Consider the following 21,683-nt stretch of genomic DNA (forward strand, 5'->3'; position numbering starts at 1 on the left):
TCCTGTCTGGCTTGCTTCTTTGAATTCAGCCCAGAAGGGTCGTGGTTGAACGTTGCCAGTTAACAGCTGTTCACTGGTATGAATGAAATAGGCTGGTGGTCTCAGTCCGGAACCTTGACCAACACATCCTTGCAACTGTTGGAATGGCCATGGACAATGAAAACTGACTCTTACAAGGGCAGTGGCCCTTTACTTAGGATGGGCAGCGTGAAGCAGTTTGTCTTGCTCCTTCCCATAATAGACCTGGCCTGAGGATGATGATAAATTGGTTTTCGTTCACTGCGGGTCTCAGCAAAAAAAGTGTTGGCCTATCATTCAATTCATTTGAAAAATACAGAGAGAGAGGGCAACATTTTCAAAGGCACCTAAATCCTATGAGGAGTCCTAAATCCACTGGCTTTCAATGCGACTTTGGGCCTTAGACTTCTCAATCACATAGGTGCTTATGTAAATGTTACCCCCCCAAATCATCCAAGTCAACCTTGTTGTTTCCTAGCATGAGACTGAGATTGTGCCTGCCAGCAGGGATTAGTCAGGATTCTTTTCAGATTATACTTTCTCTTTTGCAGGAAGAAACACCTCAAAGTGAAAGCAAAGATGAACTGGACCAAGACAAAGTGTACCTAGACCTCACACCGGTTAAATCCTTCCTGCACTCCACTGGCAGGAAACCGACACAGCCGTCACCTCCACTATCCCCATCTGTGGACAGTTCCAGCAGTCAGGCCACAGTGGACAATGTATCAGAAACAACTCTGTTGGCTAAGGAAGCAGAGACCTGTAGAAAGTCAATGGAAATCCCAGACCAGGTGCTGTAACGACTCCAGTGACAGAGGTCATCAGTTGATTAGTCCCTACTGCCAATTCATTCCTAACATTTTTCTCTCAACAGACACTTCAGGAGAAGATGGAGCTGGAAGAGTCACCATCACAGACAACCACCGTCAAAATCCAGATGCAGCAGCAGAAAATCACCTTCCCGCAGAGCAGTCCTGAGATCAAAGCCACCCCAACAGTCACAGCCAGCGTGCAGTTAGCGTCGGCACCCAGAGAGAAAGTGGAATGGCCCAAGGTGGCAAATACAGGTGGGTCCACTAGACGACATAACTATGCCGCCAAAGGGAATGGTGGATGGGTGCGCAAAGTCCACCACTTATCCAACTGCTAGAATTGAAAGTTTTCTGCACTTGGCTGATCTTATGGTGGTTTTTCATCTGCTAGTGGTGAGTAAGGGCTGCACCCTGCAGGGCACTGGGGAGTGCCCAAACTTTTGTGCAGCCATTTCAGCCAGGATCTCTGCTCTTCCTCCCTCCGTCTACGGCAAAATGGCTCATCTGCTTGGTGACCTCAGCTGTGGCTCCAAAGGTCCAAGCATGCCAGGGGGGCAAAAGAAGGAATGAAATGTGCTTGCTAATGAGTTTGGGACACACAATGCCAAGCTGGGCCAAATCCGTAAAGTGGGTCTGTAGTGGTCGCTTGCAATGCTGGCTCTGGCTTGTGTCGATACTGTAAAGCAGAAGGCTTGGCAAGAGGCAGTGATAAGGGCAAAAATGCAGACTGACTTTGTGGGAGATGTCAGCTTGGTCTCAAAATTAACACCTCTGCTTAAAGCAGGGGAGAGGGAGGATACAAAGGTGAAATGAGTCTGCTTTCAAGTGGACACACAGCTTCCAACCAGCCTTCTGGAAAGGCAAAAGAGACCAGGAATCCCTCCCCCAGATTAGTTTCCCAGGGACAATGGGAATAAGAGAGAATAACTGTGAAGCATTCAATGGATATTGCCTTTGAGACAGGATGACGACTTCCTCAGAGGGGGCCGTGGGTGGGAGCTGTCTAGTATGATGATGATAAACCACAGCAACTGGCTAAAACCGTTTTGTAAGAGATGCTAAATGTTAAAAAGGATTGACATGGACCATGAAAAAGGGGCTTGCAAAGCTGATCCTGGGCACAGAAAGGAGATCCTTGAGACACAGAAAACAGAGGGAAGAGTCAGAGGGAAGAATGCTATGTAACATCTTTTCTTTTCACTGTAACCAAACTGGGGGGGCCATATCTAGATTCACTTTTGCGACGCTTGGATCTAGTGTTGTTCTGGAAACTGTTACTTTTGTTTTATAATGCATTTCTCTCTCTTTTTAATAAATCTTGCTTTCAAGAAAACCAAACAAGCGTTACTGTTGCTTGGGTAAATGCCCCAAAGAGAACCACACCCCTCCAAGCAGAGGCAGTGAAGAGGAAAGGGGTCTGAAGCCTCTTCACTTGGTTTCTTGGTCAGACATGGGCTTAAAGGATCTTTGCTACAAGAAACTGTGCGGTGGACAGCCCCTTGAAAGGGATAAGGCTAAAGGCTTAGACACTTGTTTCATGTATTCATAGCACTTTCTGAGTGGCCTAAAATGGGGTTGGCCTCTCATGAAAGAAGCAAAGACACATTCCCTAGCAGGATACAACAAGTGCAAGCCCTAAACAGACAACAGAAGTGGGGAGGAGCAGAGGAAGGGGAACCATAATAAGCTCATATGGTTATTCAGTAAGACATGAGAGCTCTGTGGTGATCTAGCCTCCTCCCCACATCTCCCAGGGTGAGGGAAGAAGTGAGAAGAGAGATTGATTAGATGGAGGTGGTTTGGCAGATGGTTTGGGGAAGGGCTTCCATGCGTAAGGTGCCGCATGAAGTCAGATGTGAGAGAAGACAATGAAGGGGACCTGGTAGCATTGGTGGAGCGAGGAGAGGTAAAGGGAGAGCAGGAGGAGGCCAGGTCACAGATATAGGCAGAAGCTGCGTGTTGTAGGGCCTTGAAGGCAAGGAGAAGATGTTTGTGTTGGATGTGTAGCGCAATGGAAAGCCAGCAATTCAGAGATGGGACAGGGTGGTTGAAGTGGTGGGAAAGAGAGAGGATTTTGTCAGCAGTGTTTCAGATGGAGGGTGGAGGGACCTGAGGAGAAGGAGTTGAGATGTGGATGAATGCTTTGGCCACTGGGACAGGAAGGAAATGTGGGGGGAGGTGGGGAGGGAGAATGGTGGGTGACAGGATGTGGCCGTGGTTTGGATGTGGAGGGAGACGGAAATAGAAGTTAAACACTGATGCTGTGTTCAAGATACAGATAGACACAGCCTATTCCTAACGGGGCCTAAAAGCTAAGGGATGTAGACCTGGAACAAAGCATGAACTGTGTCCAGAGGTCCTGGAATCTCCATCAGGAGGAGTAAGTACATTCTGGGAGTCTCAGCAGACATATGGCGAGCCTTGCAGTGTCCCCCCCTAAACACATCTACTTTCGGTGTACGAATTAGGAAGCCACCTCCTTCCATGTTGTTGTAAACCTGGCTCCAGTCCTCCTCCTTGCCCTGACCGCCCCCAAATCACCAGGGTTAAGATTGCAAAACAAGGATTCTGGTTCTCCCCCCCCCTCTTCCCACCCCCCTCCAAATCTGCATACCCCGGATGACAGTGTGGTGCAGCACCTCAATTAAGATGAGCTGACTTTAGAAGCCGTGGAGTTGTGGGTCTACAAACTTTTGAGCCAAGACTTTCAGAAGTCACTCGAGATTTTGGGTGCTGCAGTTTGAGGGTGCCTGATGTGAGTCACCTCCAAGAAGCGTGATTTTCCAGAGGATGGGAACTCAGCGCTTTTTGAAAAAATCCATTCAGGTCATTCAGGCTGAGCATTCAGCAACTGCTGTTCCCAAAATCACCAGCGATACCTGAACAGCTGGGCCTTGACTTGTTTTCAGAGCAGTGTTGTTAAATTGGTGGTGTCCTTTAAAAGCTCACATACAACTGTGTCTTTAAACTACTTTTCTATCTAGAACCTGCTCTCCTGGGGTGACTGGAATATGTCACAGTGTGGATGGTGTTGCCTAGTGAGTTAAGCACAGGACAGGAAACCAGGGACTCCTGATTGCTAAGCCTGGCTCTGCCACTGTTGCCTTTTTTGTTTTAGAGCTGTGAAAATAAGGGATTTTTCAGTCTGCCAGCAAGCCAAACATTTAGAGGTGGGAGGATTACCATTTTGGGTCAAACTGAAAACAAAACTATTTGAAATTTTTGACAAATTGAACAGTTGGGGGAAAATGTTGTGGGTCAAGTGAAATGTTTCAACAGACTTGAACCATTCCATTTTGAGTTCAACCATTTTTAAACATTTTGGGGTATTTTAAAAAGAAATGTAGAAACACTCATTTTCAACCGAAAAACTGACATGGTTTGTTTCCAAAACCTCAAAACTAAATGTTTGGGGTTTTTTATTTTATTTTTTTTAAAACCAAAACAATTTGGCAAAACTGACATGAATTCATGGAATGTTTCTGAGTCACCAAAACTGTATTTTAACTGGAAAACATTTTTGGCTGAAAAATGTCCCCCAAGCTGGACTGTTTTTTTCCATCATTAAAATGGAGACAATATCTCAGAAGGGTGTATGAGAATTTAATTCACGGAAGCTGCATAGTGGTATATCAGGCCTAAGTGATCGTATTACTTTCTGGAGCAGTTTGCTTTGCTTTGCTTTCATGGATACATGAAGACACTGAAAACTTTTTCCCTGTAGCCTTGTCCATTGCTAAGCCTGGCTTTGCTGATGTGTTTGCAGTGCCTGTAGAAACCAAACTGGGCAAGAACAGGATGGAGGCTGAGGTGAAGCGGTACACCGAGGAGAAGGAGCGGCTGGAGAAGGAAAAGGAGGAAATCCGGTCTCAGCTGACCCAGCTTCGGAAGGAGAGACGGGAGCTGAAAGAGGCGTTAGCTAGCTGTCCAGGTAGGAGCCCAGGGAAATTTCAGCTCAAAGGAGCAGGTTCTGAAACAGACCTAGGCAATAGCAGAGAGACCATTAGGAGTGGCATATGATGCTTTTGCAGGAGAGGAAGGATGTACCCAATGGTTCAGGTGCTAGCCTGGGACTTGGGAGTCCCAGGTTCAATTCACTGCTCCAAAACTGACTTCCTGTCTGGCCTTGGGCAAGACACTTAAATACCTTTGAGGCTCTGAGCCTAATGTGCTATTTCAGTGGGAGTTAGCTGCCTCAATACCTTTGAAGATCTGGGCCTTGGTCTCTCTGTGCCTCAGGTCTCCATCAATAAAATGGGGATAGTAGCACTGCCCTACTTCACAGGGATGTTGTGAGGATAATTATATTAAAGAGTGTGAGACGCTCAGCTACTGCAGTGACGGAGGCCACCTAAGTACCATAGATATTGAAGAGCACTCTGCGCTGATTCACATAATGGTGACTAGACTGGGGTGGGAACAGGCTCTGGGAATTAGTGATGTAGTGCCAACCATTTAGTGTTAAGTTTTGGTCCCTCACTACACATCTGAGCTAGGAGGAGACGGACCCCTAACTCGTTATCATGGGTCTATGCAGTTAAGTCACGTACGATTCGGAATACTCCTTGTAGCATACACAGGCTGAGCATGTCTGACAATGGCTCCCACTAGTGGCTGGGGCCAGGGCCTGAGGCTGCCGGCAGACACAACCATACTCAGTGTGTTACAAGGGACACCGGACTGCACAGTCATTAGTGTTCTTATTCCGATCACTAGTCCTCCCTCACCAAGTCATGCAAGTCTCCCGTCACACATACTAACCTGCCCAATCCCAGTTATGGAGGGACAATTGCCGAGATCCTCTAACAATAGAGCCTTCAAGGGTTGGTACGCAGGTAATTGCTCTTTTACACTCGGTCTGCTGACAAATGCATGAAATCCACTGAGCGTCTGAGTCTTGCCTGAGAAAAGCAGCATATGCACGGGAGATCTGTGAGTGCAGTTATCCCCACGGTGCCCTGGCTCAGCTGGGTGCGTGTATTTATTTTGTCTTCCTTCTGCAGATAGCAGCCTGGTGGCTAATGTGGAGCAGAAGCTGAAGGAAATAGACGAGGAGTGCAAAATGAAAGAGAACAGGAGGGTTGACCTGGAACTGAGCATTGTGGAAGTTAAAGAGAACCTGAAGAAAGCTGAGTCTGGCCCGGTGACACTTGGCACAGCTGTGGACACCACGCACCTGGAGAACGCAAGCCCCAAAGTATGTGCCGCGCTAAACAGCTGCTGTTTCCCAGCCAAGTGGCGGGGAGTTGCTAATCACGGCCTGGCTCTGGGGAATTGAAGTGCTTTACATCTCCCCTGTGGTAGCTACTACTAAATAATCTCAGGATTGCAGCCTCACAAATAGGGATGGGCCCAAACCTAAAGCCCAGATCCTGCCACTTCTGCACTGTGGAAAAGGAGAGATGAAAGGTGCTAGCTGGGCCCTGGGGAGACCTGAGTTTAATTCTCTGCTCTGCCATAGGCTTTGTGCATGGAGAGGTGACGTGTGTGTATATGGAGGTGAGGGGGAAACAGGGTCACCCTAGGGTCACCACAAGCCTATGGGGCCGGGCGCCTGCCCTGGTGTTTGTTCAGGTCTCGCACAGGGACCTGGGGGAATTTTACCAGGGCCAGAGGGTGGCTAATGTGTAGGAGCCCCCAGCCGGGGAGGCCTTGGAAGCCATGGCTGGAAACCACCTCGCCTCCAGGGGCTTGGGGCAGGACCACTCCTGCATGTGTTGACTCAGAGTCAGTCCTGCTTGGTCCCCCTTCCTGCATGGCAACTGGTGGAGTTGAGCCAGTCATGTGACCTTGGGAGCCAGGTGAGCTGCACCACACTGCCCCCCCCCCCCCAGGGAGAGGCAGGTGCGACAGCTGGGTGCTGCAGGGAGGGAACATTGCTTTCTGGAAGGGAAGGGTGAGGGAGGGAGTGTGACACAAGCTGTTCAGGGGATGGCCGAAACTTTAAATTGTGCCCCCCACACACTGTTGCGTTGCCTCTGTGTGCGTGACTGTAGGCAACTCACTTAGACCCAGACCCACAAAGGTATTTAGGTACCCCTTGACTAGCCCACTGATTTCAAAGGGGAGCTAGGTGCCTAAATACTTTTTGAGGCTCTGGGTCTGAGTGTGCCTGTGCCTCAGTTCCCCATCTGCAAATTGGTGATAATAGCACTGCCCTGCCTCGCAGTGGTATTGGGAGAAAAGATGCATTAAAGAGCCTGAGGCGTGCTGAGATACTACACTAATGATGGCCAGTAACTACCTAAGCTCATTAGATCCAAACTTTGAACCTTGTGTCCATCCCTTCTTGTAACCTTTGTCCGTATTGATGACTGAAGCCAAACAGCGTGGTGGCCTGCAGTATACTTGGTTGATAAATATAGAAATTACGGACCAAAAAGACCTATTGGGGCTCACCCTTGAAGAACTGAGCCACAAAAAGCCACAGTGTAATCCCCAGTTTGCCCCTTGATGATGTGATACTCATGTTCGTGCCGTTGCAATTGCACCCCTACAATTCAGCCTCATTGCTAGGTTGATGCCTCAGCATGGATCGGCTCTTAGAGTTAAGCAGAGTGGTTAGCTATTTTCTGGCAGGTGACTAATGCCAGGACAAGTTTAGTAACACAAAATCATCATGGTCACAACACTTACTTTTATTGTAAATACAGGTAAAAATGGCCAGTCCAGCAAGTGGCACAGAGAACTCCCCGGTCAACTCAGCAACAGCGTTAAAAAACAGGCCTTTATCCATCATGGTTACAGGAAAAGGGACGGTTCTACAGAAAGCAAAGGTAAGGCCCAGTTTAAGGTGGGGAGCAAAACGAATCCCCTTGGAACAGATGCGTATACTCAGCTGTCATTGAACTCTGTGTGCATCATTCGGTTCCATTCTCCTCTTTCAAAATCCTTTGCTTCCAGTCTTGCCTTCTCAGCACTGGAAAGTGGCTGCAGACTGCGATTGACCTGTGACGGGTAGGAATGAGAACCATTCTTCTGTGCCTTGGTCTGTTGCTCAGAGGTGATTAGCCTTGGTAATGGTTTTGCCTTGGCGGGGGTTTGCATCTGGACAGGCATCTTCATCTTCTAACTGCAATTTAACTTCCTGGCTATGGCTCTTAGAGCGCTCTCTGTCTTTACACAACCACACTGAGCTGAGCAGTACTGGACATGCTAAAGGCAGCACAATGTAACAACCCAAGCATTAAAAATCAAACACGCCCTTCTTCAGAAACTTGCCTAATCTTTGAAGCACAGTGAGGAAAGGTGAAGACAGATCATGCTGTATGCGTAGGACACAAGACAGGAGCAGTTTCCCAGCTCCACTCACTGCGTGACCTTCAGACAGCAACTTAACCCCTCTCAGCCTCTGGGCACTTTTGTAAAAGGGTGGGTGTGCTACTGGGTGGCCTCTGTTAAGCAGAGGGCCATACAAACAATTGAGACACTAGGTGGGTAGGGTAATACCTTTTACTGGACTAACTTCTCTTGGTGACAGAGACAAGCTTTCAAGCTACAGAGTTCTTCTTCAGGTTGGTGTAGTTTGAAAGCGTGTGTCTCTCATCAACAGAAGTTGGTCCAGTAAAAGATATTACCTCATCTACCTTGTCTCGCTAGTATCCTGCACCCAACACTGCAAACATACGAACACTAGGTTGTATTTATGATGGCCTATGCTTTCAGAAGTGACTTGTGATTTTTTTTTTTTGGGTGCCCAACTTGAGAGCCCTAAACAGGGCCCAATGTTCATGGGTGGGGGCTCCTCACAGCTAGATCACACGCCTTTGAAATAGTCATATGCTGGGTACCCACAATTAGTATCCAGTTGTGAGCACTGAGGCCTATCCAACTAAAGTGAGATGGTGAGCTGTGTGTGGTAGGGACCCATGTATCTTTCCCTTTGGGCTTCCCTCCCCGTACTCCATATTCTCTGTCCTATCGCAGATGGACACGTAAAATGTCCCAATCAGACTCTGCCCCTTAGGGCCACATTAGTGCCTTTTATCACACAACACCCATCTGGAAAAGCTACGAAACTAGCTGAGCTGCCTTCACACCCTTCTTAAAACTCCTTTCACGAATGCTGATCTCCTTTTCAGTGCAATATGCTCTCTCTCAGGCCTGGTTCCTAACTGCGGGTGTAGTTACTGTCTACTTTAGGTTACAAACATGGCTGGGTGTAGAGGTCCCTGGCGTCTTATGTGGCTACAGTGCTGTGGCCTGTGAGTGGTACCACTGAAATATCTTAACCCCTCAGAATACTGGCTGAGTGAGCTTGAAACTGTAGGTGGAGGAATGAATGATTATAGGATACAAATTCACTTACGCAAAGACTAATGCTATTGGATTCCTTTCTGGAGCACGTGGGACAGAATTGTCTTCACAGAGGTTTGTGGTGTTGTTTTTTTGGCAGGAATGGGAGAAAAAAGGAACCAGTTAGGATGACTACATTTTCAAGGATGAACTAAAAAGACTGGAATTGCCTATACCTGGACCAGAGGATTCAGTCATTTGTAGGCAAAGGGCCAGGCTAGAGCGGCAAGCCATCCTGTCCTCTATCACCACCCTGGGCCACTTGCTCAGTAAAAAGACGTGGGACAATCTGTGATCATCAAAAACCATCCTGCCCATTCCCATGGCACAGCTGAGAATATCACAAATGGCAAGTCTTGGAATCAGCCTCCTACCCTGATTGATGTAAACAAGACTGTTACTGTACAGAGGGCTGGTTTGCATATGTCTACTTTGAAGTTCTATCATTGCATTATTAATGTTTCTTTATTAGTGATATCTCCCCTTGTAGCAGAGTGAGAGGGGGATGTGGTGCTTGTCTTTACAGGCCTGTGCTTTCTATACTCAACCGTCACTCCCAGCCAGTGTGGCTCAGAAGGTGGCCACGCAGAAGTAGGGAAAAACCCGTTCTGCTGAGAAGTGAAACCTGCACTATGGAATGGGGAAGCAGCATTAGCCAGGCATAGGAAGTCAAGGTGCATTAGAAGGAAGCGAGGGGGAGCTAAGAGTACCCCTTATCCAAGTACAAGTCAAGTCCTGGAGTAACTGTCAGTGATACGAACCATGTAGCCACCTCAACTGCTCAGAATCATTTCCCCAGCCTTTCATGTGCCAGAATACAAGGATGATCCCTGCTTAATTGTCTGTCTGTCTGTAAGTAAAGGGGCAGGTTTTGGAGCGTGGGAGCCTAGTTCAAAGGGATATGCCCAAAAGCTGTTGCTAGGAGATTGAATTTATCTTGCTTTATGAAAATAGTGAGGGTTGTCAGAGAGCCAGAGCCTCACCTGAGAACAACAGGATAGTGTTGGAGGTTACCTGTGAGGGTCTAATAGCAATGTTTGTTACAAAATGAGGGAGTAGCATGCAACCTCCCCGCCCTTCAAATTATGTAGCTTTGGGTCGTTGGAGCCAGAGCCAAATTGCAGGGCTGACCCATAGGGGACGAAGGGAAATAACACCCCGCCCAACCACACATACATTTCCCTCATTACTGGTTTTCCCATCTGGGCCTAACTTGGAATAGTGCTGCCCTGGCCCATCTTTGTAGAGAAAGAGGTTGCAGGTCTGACTGAAAGCAAGTGGTTCTTCTGTGTGTGTAGTACACACATATTACAGCCCCAATATTCTACAGCACATACAGACGTGTCCTGTGAGAGAGACCCCCCTACACTAATGCCCTACTCATGGGACAGGCTTAGCTGCAGCATCGCCAACCCTCCAGGCTTGCCCTGGAGGCCTCAAGAATAAAAGATTGTCATGTGATGAAACCTCCAGGATTAAGGCCAACCAAAATTGGCCACCTACCTGAGATGAGGTAACAGCCAGAACAGAGGCCTGATTCTTCTGGCTTCCATAGCTGCCATTGGACTCTACACCGCATTGCTGTAACTGTGAGTCTAGCTGTATTTGAGGAGTCAGCAGAAGTTTCTATAAAACCCTGTCCGGTGTTAAAGAATTTTTACAACTGAAAAATGGACCCTGGAGTTGGAAGCCTGGTTGGCAAAGACTGAGTCCCACCCACCCACACTTTCCAATAGTAATTGTTGCTCATTGATTTTGCTCTTCTAAAGTTAGACATTTAAACAGGAGGGGAGATGAAATAATCAGCTCACCAACAGTGCTGGGGTCCTGGGGAAGGGCCCCCCCCCGCTTCCTAGCCTGTGGAACCGGCAGGCTCCTTCACTATCCAGCTAGGTTGGATTAGCTTTTTTGGAGCCCCTGGTTCTGCAGGCTGCCGTACCAAAGGACAGTTCCTGCCACGGCAGCTCTCAGCACCACAGGACTGGAGTCCCTAGGGATGCTCCAGCCCTGGGGGCAGACCCTGCAGCCGATACCACAGCATGGCCTTCTGCACACTCACCAGCCCAGCAGGCAAGGAGCTCTAAGAGGGGATGCTGACAGATTTCCTCAGCCCTGGTGTTTCTCCAAGACCAAGTGTGATCTCAGCCTTTAACACTTTGCATGGTCAGCAGCTCCTCTGTGGTGCAATTAACTCACAAGGGTTGGACAAGGAACTACAAGGCTGACTCACTCCACTATTTAGCCTTCAGCATTAATTGAACCACCAGGGCCAGAAGCAGGCAATCCCGCCAGGGGCCACTAGGTGGAAGCGCAGCATCACACTTTCCTATTCTCTGGCTTTTTGATTAGCCAATCTGGCCCCACTCCCAGTTAGATCAGGTAAAAGGGGTTCTGCTCTATTAGACTCATTGGATCCAGCTATTTAACAAGGTTCTTATGCAGCTTCAAAGAATTAACACCCACAAGTCACCTTGAAACTGACTCTCTATGCCAGAGGGGGAGATTAAATGCAAAGGGAACCAATGAAGGCCAGCTCCACAATTTATACCCAGCCCTCCTCCCATTGTTGTTTTTTATTTTTTAAAAAAGCCTCATCTCTTCACTAGCTGTACAGTGGTGTTTAGCTGCTTTCCTTCAGTACTTTCCCCTGACCATTTCGGGAAGAACGCATTAGGGCCCTGCCTCGGCAAAGCCTGTCGGGAGATTCTGCAAGGCAAGACAGGGCAGTTAGTTCAGCATCAAATGCCAGGTTTGCCTTTGAAAGTCTGCCCCTAAACACAAGCGTTGCTGACTCCAGGCCTTGGAGAACAAGGAGTGCATTCACAAACCTCTAAATCCCTAGCACTGGTCTCTGTTACGTTCAGAAATGTAACGTAGACAAAGACACAACTGTGGTGGAGGGTCTCACAAAAATCCAGGTTTCTCTCCCCTCAACACAGGTGGGGTATTGGCCCCACCAAACTTTCATTTTCTACCCACCATGCATTTCCTGTCCCATGAGAGCCTTACCATGTCACCCCCCGCCCCCCTTTGCTATAACATGAAAGCTTCACTTTAGCATGTCATTGCATCCTGCCCTGTCCACCCCAGACCCTTCTCCTGACATGGTGGAGGAAACCCTCTTACTTGTAGACAGAGCTGGAAGAACAGCTGCCTGATCCTCCATGCCCTGTTGCTGCAGAGTGGTCCTCCTGGTGTATCTATTCCTAGGAATTACATCTAATACTGACTCTTATCAGGGGATTGAGAGCATCGAGCACTTTCCACATCCACCAACTGGGTGAGTCCTGACCCATGCTGTTTACCTACGACAAAACGTTAAACAGTGAATGCCTCTGTCATTGCCATGGTCTTCCTAATTCAATGCTGTTTTCTTGGGCATAACTGTGACCCATCCCGTGACGCTTTAAAGATTTTTTTTTTAAATAAAGGTTGAATATGTTAAATTAGGGGGCTGCTTTTTTAAACAGCAGGTGGTGGTGGGTTTTTTTTTAAAAGGAACAAGCCAAGACCAGTCCGTCTCCCCAGCTGATCACAAGTGTAACTGGTGTTACAGCCTTACACAAACCCAGAAGGGGAAAAACATAACTAACATCCCTTTTGTCCACTAGGTAGTAGCCTTGTGACATGCTGTTTGTGCTGCAAGCTCTTAATGACACTAACAGGAACAGGTTCACTTGGGAAGAGAGGGAAAATAAAATCGGTCATAAATGTATGTCTTAGCCCAGCCTTCACTGCACTCCAAAATGAAGGAAAAAAACCCATCCTCTTAAGTAAGCTGCCTGTTGCGTGTGTCTGAGAAAGGAGTCGCCACTTTGTGAATATAAAATCCCCTCCCTGAAACAGTCAGCTTGGTATCACAGCAACAACACGAACTACATGGTAAGGCCCAGGTCATCCATCTCTGCTTCACCCCAATTGTGCTGGGTTTCTTGGTAGAGTTACCACATGCCCTGAGAAACCAAATCAACACACCCTTTCAGAGCTGCTCTACCCATAGTTTTTGTACTGTTTTAAATTATTTCCATTAGGGGTGGTGGGTTTTTTGTGTTTGTTTTTTTAACTGATGTAAAGTTTTATACCAGTAAAACTCCTAGCGTAGATGCAGTGAGCCTGGTATAACAGTGGCTTATAGCAGCATAGTTTATTCCTCTAAACTTCTGGTATAACTTATTCCCAAAGGTGTACACAAGGAAATTGTGCATATACCAGTCTAGCTTGTCACTTTAGGGGGATTGTACCACTTCATAGTTAAAGCCGGACAATTAGTGTGCATAGGCAGGCTCTAAGTACATAAAATGGAAATGTATATTGCTTCTCTGTCAAGCACATTAGGTCATGGTTGCAAAGTGCTTTGAGAGAGTCGCAGCAGAAAGGCACATATCAATACAAATTAATTAACAAGCCCATTACCATCCAGTGGACTATCGACAGCGATAGCTCAAAGAGAAGGAATAGTTTCTGTCCATACATCATTTATGGAATGTAAATGGGAGGAACAGTTGCTTTCCTAAGCGATTCTTATCTTTTACAAACCATTGCTCCTCCGCCTGGTGTTAAATGTCCAATTAATCATCCCTGGTAAAAACGACACTAAGAGACAAACGACACATCATGAATCATTCTGGTAACAAAGAATGCAGCCAAGAATCCAGTCACAGGGCAGGATCCTTCAAGGCGCTCCTCACATGAGCAGCATGGTGCTTCCTCAGGAGAGCTAGTTCCAATGAGGCCAACAGGAGCCCTCCCGTAAGCACGACGCAGTTGAGTAAGTGTTTGCAGGATTGGGCCCACAGGCCGGCCTCTTCAGGAGTCCTAACTTGCATCAGATTTGCAGAGAACAGCTGATTTACTTCGCTCACGGCAATGTTTATCGAGTTAACGTCTAAATATACATCTCTCTCTATCACTAATCACTTGGTTATTTACTGGCATCTACTGGAGTTTTAACATATACACAACTCAGCATTCCTGTGCCAGCTGTCCATCAAGGAAACAACAGTGAACATCAATAGATCTAGGCATCTAGTACAAAAGTCTCATTTTCTGTGAAAATGACTTACAAACACATTGATAAAATACAAAACTTGTTAGCCCTGCTCCTCATGGAAAAGTTCTCTGGGAATTTAATAGCGTTCGACAGAAACTACATGTAGGATTTTCAAAAGTGCTCAGTGCTGGTGTGACTCAGCTCCCATTAAAGTCTGTGGTAAAGTTTCCACAGAATTCAAGAAGTGCAGAGGCTGGCCACTGCCGAGTTTAATACATAGAATTTAATACAGGATCATTATTACAGTGGTGCCTAAAGACAGCTAACAGGCCTCTGATGCTGTACCAATACATAGTAAAAGATAGTCCTGGCCCTGAAGCGCTTGAAACAGCGTGCACATATAGTGTTTATATATCTGTTTGTCAAACATCTCTGTATCTTTTGGACATCGAGACACTGATCCAATATCCACCGAAGTCAATGGGGCTGGATACGGCTGTATAATATGACAGAAGCACGAACGGGACTTGTTCTGGAAGAACATCCATTGCTATAACGCCAGGGTTTTTCTTAACAGATTTCTTTTACCATCCCTTCTTCTTGCTTTGAAGGCACTGGACAATCCTTCATTGACTGCTGAGGTATCTCGCAGTCCGACGTAAACAAATCAGAGCAGCTGTCTCCTCAGCACTTTTGAAAATCCGTCCACTTACTCAGATGCCTATATATGGATCTTAGGAGTCTAACTCCAAGATCCCGTTTTAGAAGATCTTGCCTAAAATATTTATGGACATTGTTTGGGACAAGAACCAAATTACTCCACTTTCATCATGCATATTGTTTAGGCTTAGTTTAAACAAGCTACCTATGTTGTACGGGACAAAGCCTCCTGTCTTCACACAAGCAAAAATTCCCAGTGAAGTCTGATTAAGGAATCAGCAGGAACTGGCCCAGTATTTGTGACTTTTATAGGTTAACAACTCATCTCAACGAGGTCTTTGAACTTCTCATGCCAGTTACAGGTCACAACAACACACCTATCTCACTGCAAAGGCCAGACACCTTCTGACAGGAAAGCAACCAGCAAACCAAAGAAAAAGACAAGAAAACAGATTTTTTTTAGGTCTTCTGAGGAAGCAGTGGGAATGTTAAAGACAGACGCGCCTAGCACTAAAAGTAAAAACACTATCTCAGATTCAGTAGTTACAGAAGGGCAAGATGTTACTTGTTTTAAAAGGAGAGTCAGGGGAAATAAAGCTGAAGAGGGTGAAATGTATGGCACTCACATTCCACTTTATGACATGAGACCAGGCTTTCCCACTGAAGTCAACATACGGCCATCTGAAGGGATCATCCAACTTGCTACGGGGAGAGAATCATTCCTGTTTCCCATTAGTTAGCTCCCAAACGCCCAATTACTCCCAGTGAAAATTTGGCATTTTCCTCTCTAGAAAAAGCTTTTGTTTTCACCCCAACAGATCTTACTCTACCACGCATTTTGCTAAATCACCTCCCCTCCTGCTGCTTGGTAACTGTGCAAGGTCCGAACAATCTTCCAACTTTTAGGGTCTGAACTTCCCATCAAGTACTTTCTTATTAAGGATTTCTGTTTAACTTCAAACTAGGCTCCAGGAGTGAATTTAAAGAAGGACCATGTGTAAGTGCCAAGCCACCTCCGCTTTTTAACTAAAAATTGCCAGATTATGGGTCTGTGCATTGTGCAAGACCATTTTTGTTTTTCGAACTGAGATAGAGAGACCAGGAAGTTAAAAGGCAACCCCGATGCACTGACACCTTTCAAGCTGCAAGTTGGTTTTATTTTCCCCCTAAACAAACAAAGTAACTTTTTTTAGCCCAGACCCCACAAGTGCTTTCTCTGGTGCTCGTTATTCACACCTGTGTCATATCAGGATCTACACAGTGAGACAGTTTTATTTATGGCTGTTCATTTGGTAGAACATTGGTTCCTTTAACTGCACCATGACCACCTGGGTTTCTCTTTTGCCTTTCTACAGCAGGTCAAAAAGCCAACAGGTCCACCTGCTCCCATTGGCCAGCCACATCCATTCATACATATACTGATTGATATACTGTCCTCTACAAGTGCAACAGACTGCAGGGACCTTCAAGTCTGATTCTGCAAACATGGCCAGGTGAGACATCACGAGTCTCCTTGACTTCAAAGCACAATGCCAGGTAGTAAATGTTTACAGGGCCTGGCCTCGTATGCGGCTGTGTCTGTGGCCTAATGTATCTGGGATTCGGTATATGAAAATGATCACAACAGTTCAGTCCCTTTTTAATGCACGTCATACTATGAGCCAAATTCCTCCTTCCTTTACAACAGGCAAACAAAGTCAATGGGACGTGCAACTGAAGGCATATTTAGCCCACCATGGTTAAGATATTGCAGAGGGAAGTCCATGTCTGAATTACAATTTTCTGTCCATTCTGTCAAATTCTACTTGCTTCACTGCAGATTCATAGACAGGACAGGCCTGATTTTCAGCTGAGCTGAGCACTGCAGCTCCCATTGACGTCACTTGGAATAGTGGGTGCTCAGCCCCTCCTAGAACCAGACCCTAAGGTATTTCTATATTTCTGTGGTTTTCCCATTATCACACAGCTCTTCTGGAGTGGGGGGAACCAATAAAATAAGCCAACTGGGGGTTTCATTGGCCTTAGAGCTGGGATGAATTTGACCCAATGAGTCATGGTTCACTACAGATAGCAATACCTAGCTCTTATAGAGCATTTTCCATCAGTAGATCTCAAAACACTTTACAAAGGAGGTCTACCTCGTTGTCCCCATTTTAAAGAGGCATGGAGAGGGGAAGGATACTGGCCCGAGGTCATTCAGCTGGCCCGTGGCAAAGCCAGGAATAGAACCCACGTCTCCCAAGTCCTAGTCCAGTCCTCTATCCACTAGGCCTCACTGCCTTTATCTCCATGATCAGCCTGATTTTCCCAGCACTTTCCCGACGTGTCGCCTTCTTAGCTGCCTAGGAATGTCCTCTTCCACCAGCCGAGAAAGCTGACGAGGCATGGAACACGCCGTTTTCATACTTCTCCAGGGCTGTTAGTTTTATGCTGTATTCTATCCATATTACACACTAAAACGATGACACCAAAAAAAAAAATGTAAGGAACCAAAAGCCAAGCACTCAAAAGTTACGAAATGCCAGAATTCAGATTATCTGTGCCACCTTAACTGGGCCCCCGCATGCGTGGGCGCCTAACTCCTTACAGCTCCTTTGAAAAACTCAGTTAAACACCCTCCATCTTGCATATCACCATTCTCTGTACTGTGGCAGCACCTAGGGGCCCCAATCAGAGATCCGAGCTCTATTCCACTAGACACTGTATCTACAACCACAACAAAAAATGGTTTCTGCACCAAGGAGCTTAAAGTCTGTGGTTTTATCCAGACCAGTTTGCCCATCCATATTTTAAATGAAGCAAATTCATGGGGGAAAAAATCCCTGGTTTTACCAGGCCTCTTCCCCACACTCAGCCTTATCCCAGTAAAATTTATGTGCTTCAGAAATGCTCATATTAGCAGTGTATTAAAACAAAAGTATATCTATATAGCATGGTTACAATCGTACAACATAGGTGCATAATCAAGCCTAAGGGTTCATTAGATCTATACAAATCTTCTCTGTATGCAACATAGTATGAGGAAAATATTGTAAATACCTTTATACTTTTAAGAAAGCACATTGCAATTACTCAAGTCGTACACTGTACAAAAGCTAAAGGAAGAAGAGCCAACTCTGTGTTAAAGGCAAGCTGCCAAAAGACAGTGAAAGTGAAGCAGAGTTTAACCTGTGCATCTGTTAGACAAAATATACAGCAGAAAATGCCAGAGTGTTGTAAATATTACAGCGAAGCAGGGCAAGGGATAATAGCATAGTCTCTCTACCACCACAAACCATGCAGGGAGTGCAAGATGACAGAGAATATTTTCAGAGCAGAATTTGGCTGGAAGTGGAACCAGCTCCCCAGATGTTTCCCCAGTGTAAAATACAAACTGTGGCTTTGGATGGTAGCCGAGAGACTGGACTGCTGTAGCCCATTCTTTCCAGAACAGAACCCATGGACACTTTTACAGAAGAAGTAACACCAAAGCGGCAACCAGGCCAGCCATAAATAAGGGAGAAGGGTTAGTGCCTCTTCCTGCTTCCAATGTCAGTCCGGCAATTGCGCTTCCGTCGCTGCTTGCCTCAGGCGCGGAAGCCGAAGGATGATCGACGGGCGGCTGAGCAGAGCCAAAGTGGAAGTTCTCCTTTATTTCTTCCAGCATAAGGTATAGACTAGCATTGCTGCTGTTGCAGAACTAGCTTTAATCTCCATGAGTGGGTTAGACCATTGTCCTTTAGACAGCCACCCTGTGAAATAATCAGTCTCTCTTTTGACTAAATTGGTTAGTCTCTAAGGTGCCACAAGTCCTCCTTTTCTTTTTGCGAATACAGACTAACACAGCTGTTACTCTGAAACCAGTCTCTCTTTTGGTACATCTGTGTGACTAGTAAAACATGGGGCCAAGGCACTTGGATGAAGGGGGTTTTCTTCTCTTTGCTATTACCCTGAACACTGAACCCTAGAAGCTACAACCCTGAACACTGGCAGTTGCAGTTAATCTTTCTGGCTCTGCTCTGCGCACAGCAGAACTGGAGTTTCTGCTTTCAGTCTCTCCAAGGCTGGGCTCCATGAGGAAAGCAGTTAACAACAACATAATATAGTAGTTAAATAGCCCCAGGAGAGCAATCGTGTATGTCTAATAGCTTCACAGGTGATCCACTGAGCGACACCCTCTGAAAGGTGCTGGCCTGGGGCCAGATTCTGTTCTTTGGAGGTGCATGTGCAGCTCCTATCGAACTTATGGCTCAGCCTCGCCTGCTCCATGTAAAGCTGCCACGACCGCTAGCCTGCTGGGTGAAGAGCGATCAGCATAAAACCATTAAGGGAGCCAGACGTGCTGCCTATTATGGTTCCTATTCCCTGTTCATCACAATGGTATTTCCGCCTTCCAAGGGGGCCAGTTTTACAGAGACCTCCCCCAACGGGAGGATAGAGCTTCCTGGTAAAGCCATGGAATGAGCATTCCCAGCACTCAGAAAGGAGCCTGGGTTTGGCTTGGAGGAGAGGGGCAAAGAAAGGAGGCGTGATAAGCGAGGGTAAAAGAAGAGGGGCAAACAGAGAGTTTGCAAAAGGGAGCTGATGGAGACAGAAGCCGTGGTTGAATCCAACACAGCAGCCAGGTTCCAAAACACAGTAAGGTGCAGTGTATGCAACCGACCGCAACCCCATTTGTAACCAGCTCTGGAACCCTTACACTGCTGTATTTGTAGCACAGATGACTCGGACAAACCCCCAGCTGTCCTAGGGAGAGTTTGGCATGAACCAAGCATGCAGGATCAGGCCGCAAATGGTATCGTTTACATAAAAAACCCAATTCAGTAGACTCAGCTCCTTAGCACACCAGATCCAAAGCAGTCCTTAGCTTAGCCCAGGATGTGTCCTCCGCACTGTGTGTGGACTACTCCGCTCTAGGCTTTAAACAAGTCATTTTTCAGCCATCACCTACCGTTCGATTTACATAGTAAACTAATCTGATCTCTAGGACTAAAATAGCCAAGCTCATCTTGTAAATATAGCAACGTACGTATTAACTGCTGCAGCTCCATTTTAGAGTTGTTTCAAGTTAAGGCCCCTCCTAACAACAACAAAATGCAGCTAATAAAAATGCCCATTAAGCCAAACCATATTACCTCACTCAGAAACAAACACAAACAAAGAAAAGAGCTAAGCAAGGGAACATCACTGCATCTGGGACTGAGAAATCAGTAACGCATAACAAAGCCCATCACTAGCTCTCACTTTCATTTGTCTTCCTGTGTTTATCCAATAATTCATTCTAGTGACTTCAACTATAGGAATATTTAACTGGGGCTGGTAAGTAGCGTACGGAAATTACAGCCAGACCAACGGAGCTGAACTGATTTACTGGAGCTGAGGACCCGGCTCTTTGTTTGCACAGCCATACCTATAGTTTATAGAGTCATAGATTTTAAGCCCCGAAGGGACCCTCGTCTGACCTCCCCTATAACACAGGCCACAGAATTTCACTCCCTATTTTCGCCATCTAGATTGTAATTTCTGGTTGAGCTAGGGCATCTCTTTTGGAAAGACATCCAGTCTTGATTTACGGATTTCAAGTGATAAGAATCCCCTCCACACCCGTTGGTCAGTTGTTTCAATGGTTAATTACTCTCGTTGTTAAAAATGTGCACTTTATATAGCTCTGTTTACAGATACATTATTTAGGCTAACCCCTTTCGGCTTGAACCCCAGAATTACTCCAGCCTTCTCTAATAGTCTGCTGCCAACTCACAGATCTTTCAAACAACATACGTGAAACACCAAAATCTTGGAGTGGAAAAGCAAAATGGTCAATAATAAATATTGAAACACAAAATATTGAGTTATTACAAAAGAAAAAAAATATTGACTACTGATAAGCTCAGCTGGTGTCCTGTGTGAACTTGGAGACATTACTTCAGTCTCTGTGCCAGATTAAATCATTCATTGAAATACCTGGTGGTTGCTTGCCAGATAGTCTTGTATATTAATGGCTGCAAGCAAACATTAGTGAAAGGAGAACTGCACAGTGAAACTGCCCAACTCAGTGTCCCGACTGAGCGTGCCTTTTTGCATGTCGGAGAGCTCTGTTAAGCTGCTGCAAACCGCTGGGATTTCGTTGGATGTGAAAGTTTGTGGGAGGGACCGGTGATCTTGAAAAATCGCCCCTTAAAATTCCTGTTACAATAAAAATAAACAAATGTCGAGAAAGAAGAATGGTCCCCAATACAAAATCAATGTTCAATTATTTGTACAGATAAAGTACATTTCAGACAATACTAGCAGATGCAATGGCAACAGGCACATACTGTGGTGGTGGTAGCCTGTATGAGGTCAGATATTGTGATCTCAGGTGAGAGTCAGGACTTCTGGATTCTATTCCTGGCTCTGCCAAAGCGCGTGAGCTTGAGGAAAACATTTCATATGGATCCTGAGGACTTGACCTCCAAGGGTTGAGGAAATGAACAGTTGTGAGTGAGTTGTTAACCGCCCTCTCCTTTCCATATTGCTAAATGAAAGGAGGCTGCAGGCAGAACCTTGCTAAATGGGATTAGGGTCCTGGCATGGGAAAGAGGCTCATGGTGTGGCAAATATTGCAAACCAATGACTCCACACAATATAGGGTTAAAGCCTGAGGGCAGCTGCAGCTCCTAAGGACCCTCCTTCAGTCTAGGAACCCTCTGTAAAAACTGCGTCTACGCATTAGCAAAAGACTAATAGTCCGAGTCTCTGCTTCCCAAAGCACTAACTACCTCCCCTCTGATGCTGGCTGACGTGATCCCCTGACCAAGATAATCCTAGAGTTAGCTTCAAACCCACCACTTCCCAGTGTGAGAGGTGGACCCCTGTTAGTGCGCTGCCAGATTAGTCTATGGGGAGGGGGCGTGGGGCAGAGAAGAGGGAGGGTAGGAAAAGCTTCAGAG

The 21,683-nt window shown here is 46.4% G+C and overlaps 2 protein-coding genes across 4 annotated transcripts in view; one reads left to right on the forward strand and one right to left on the reverse strand.

Annotated features, from left to right (window-relative positions):
• The window catches only part of AFAP1L2 (actin filament associated protein 1 like 2), a 118,498-nt gene extending 109,045 nt beyond the window's left edge, over positions 1 to 9,453 (forward strand). The window contains exons 14-19 of the mRNA XM_084634147.1: positions 570 to 809; positions 893 to 1,085; positions 4,597 to 4,761; positions 5,834 to 6,027; positions 7,484 to 7,606; positions 9,226 to 9,453. Of these exons, the coding sequence (XP_084490273.1) occupies positions 570 to 809; positions 893 to 1,085; positions 4,597 to 4,761; positions 5,834 to 6,027; positions 7,484 to 7,606; positions 9,226 to 9,252 (942 nt within the window). The 3' untranslated portion in view covers positions 9,253 to 9,453. The remainder of the gene's footprint in view (positions 1 to 569; positions 810 to 892; positions 1,086 to 4,596; positions 4,762 to 5,833; positions 6,028 to 7,483; positions 7,607 to 9,225) is intronic.
• A 3,266-nt stretch (positions 9,454 to 12,719) lies between these two features.
• The window catches only part of VWA2 (von Willebrand factor A domain containing 2), a 75,788-nt gene continuing 66,824 nt past the window's right edge, over positions 12,720 to 21,683 (reverse strand). For all 3 annotated transcript variants that reach the window (XM_084634149.1, XM_084634150.1, XM_084634148.1), the window contains one exon: positions 12,720 to 20,937. In XM_084634149.1, coding sequence (XP_084490275.1) covers positions 20,804 to 20,937 — 134 coding nt within the window. In that variant the 3' untranslated portion in view covers positions 12,720 to 20,803. The remainder of the gene's footprint in view (positions 20,938 to 21,683) is intronic.

Source organism: Lepidochelys olivacea (genome assembly GCF_965140295.1).
Source record: "Lepidochelys olivacea isolate rLepOli2 genome assembly, chromosome: 7".
Lineage (NCBI taxonomy): Eukaryota > Metazoa > Chordata > Testudines > Cheloniidae > Lepidochelys > Lepidochelys olivacea.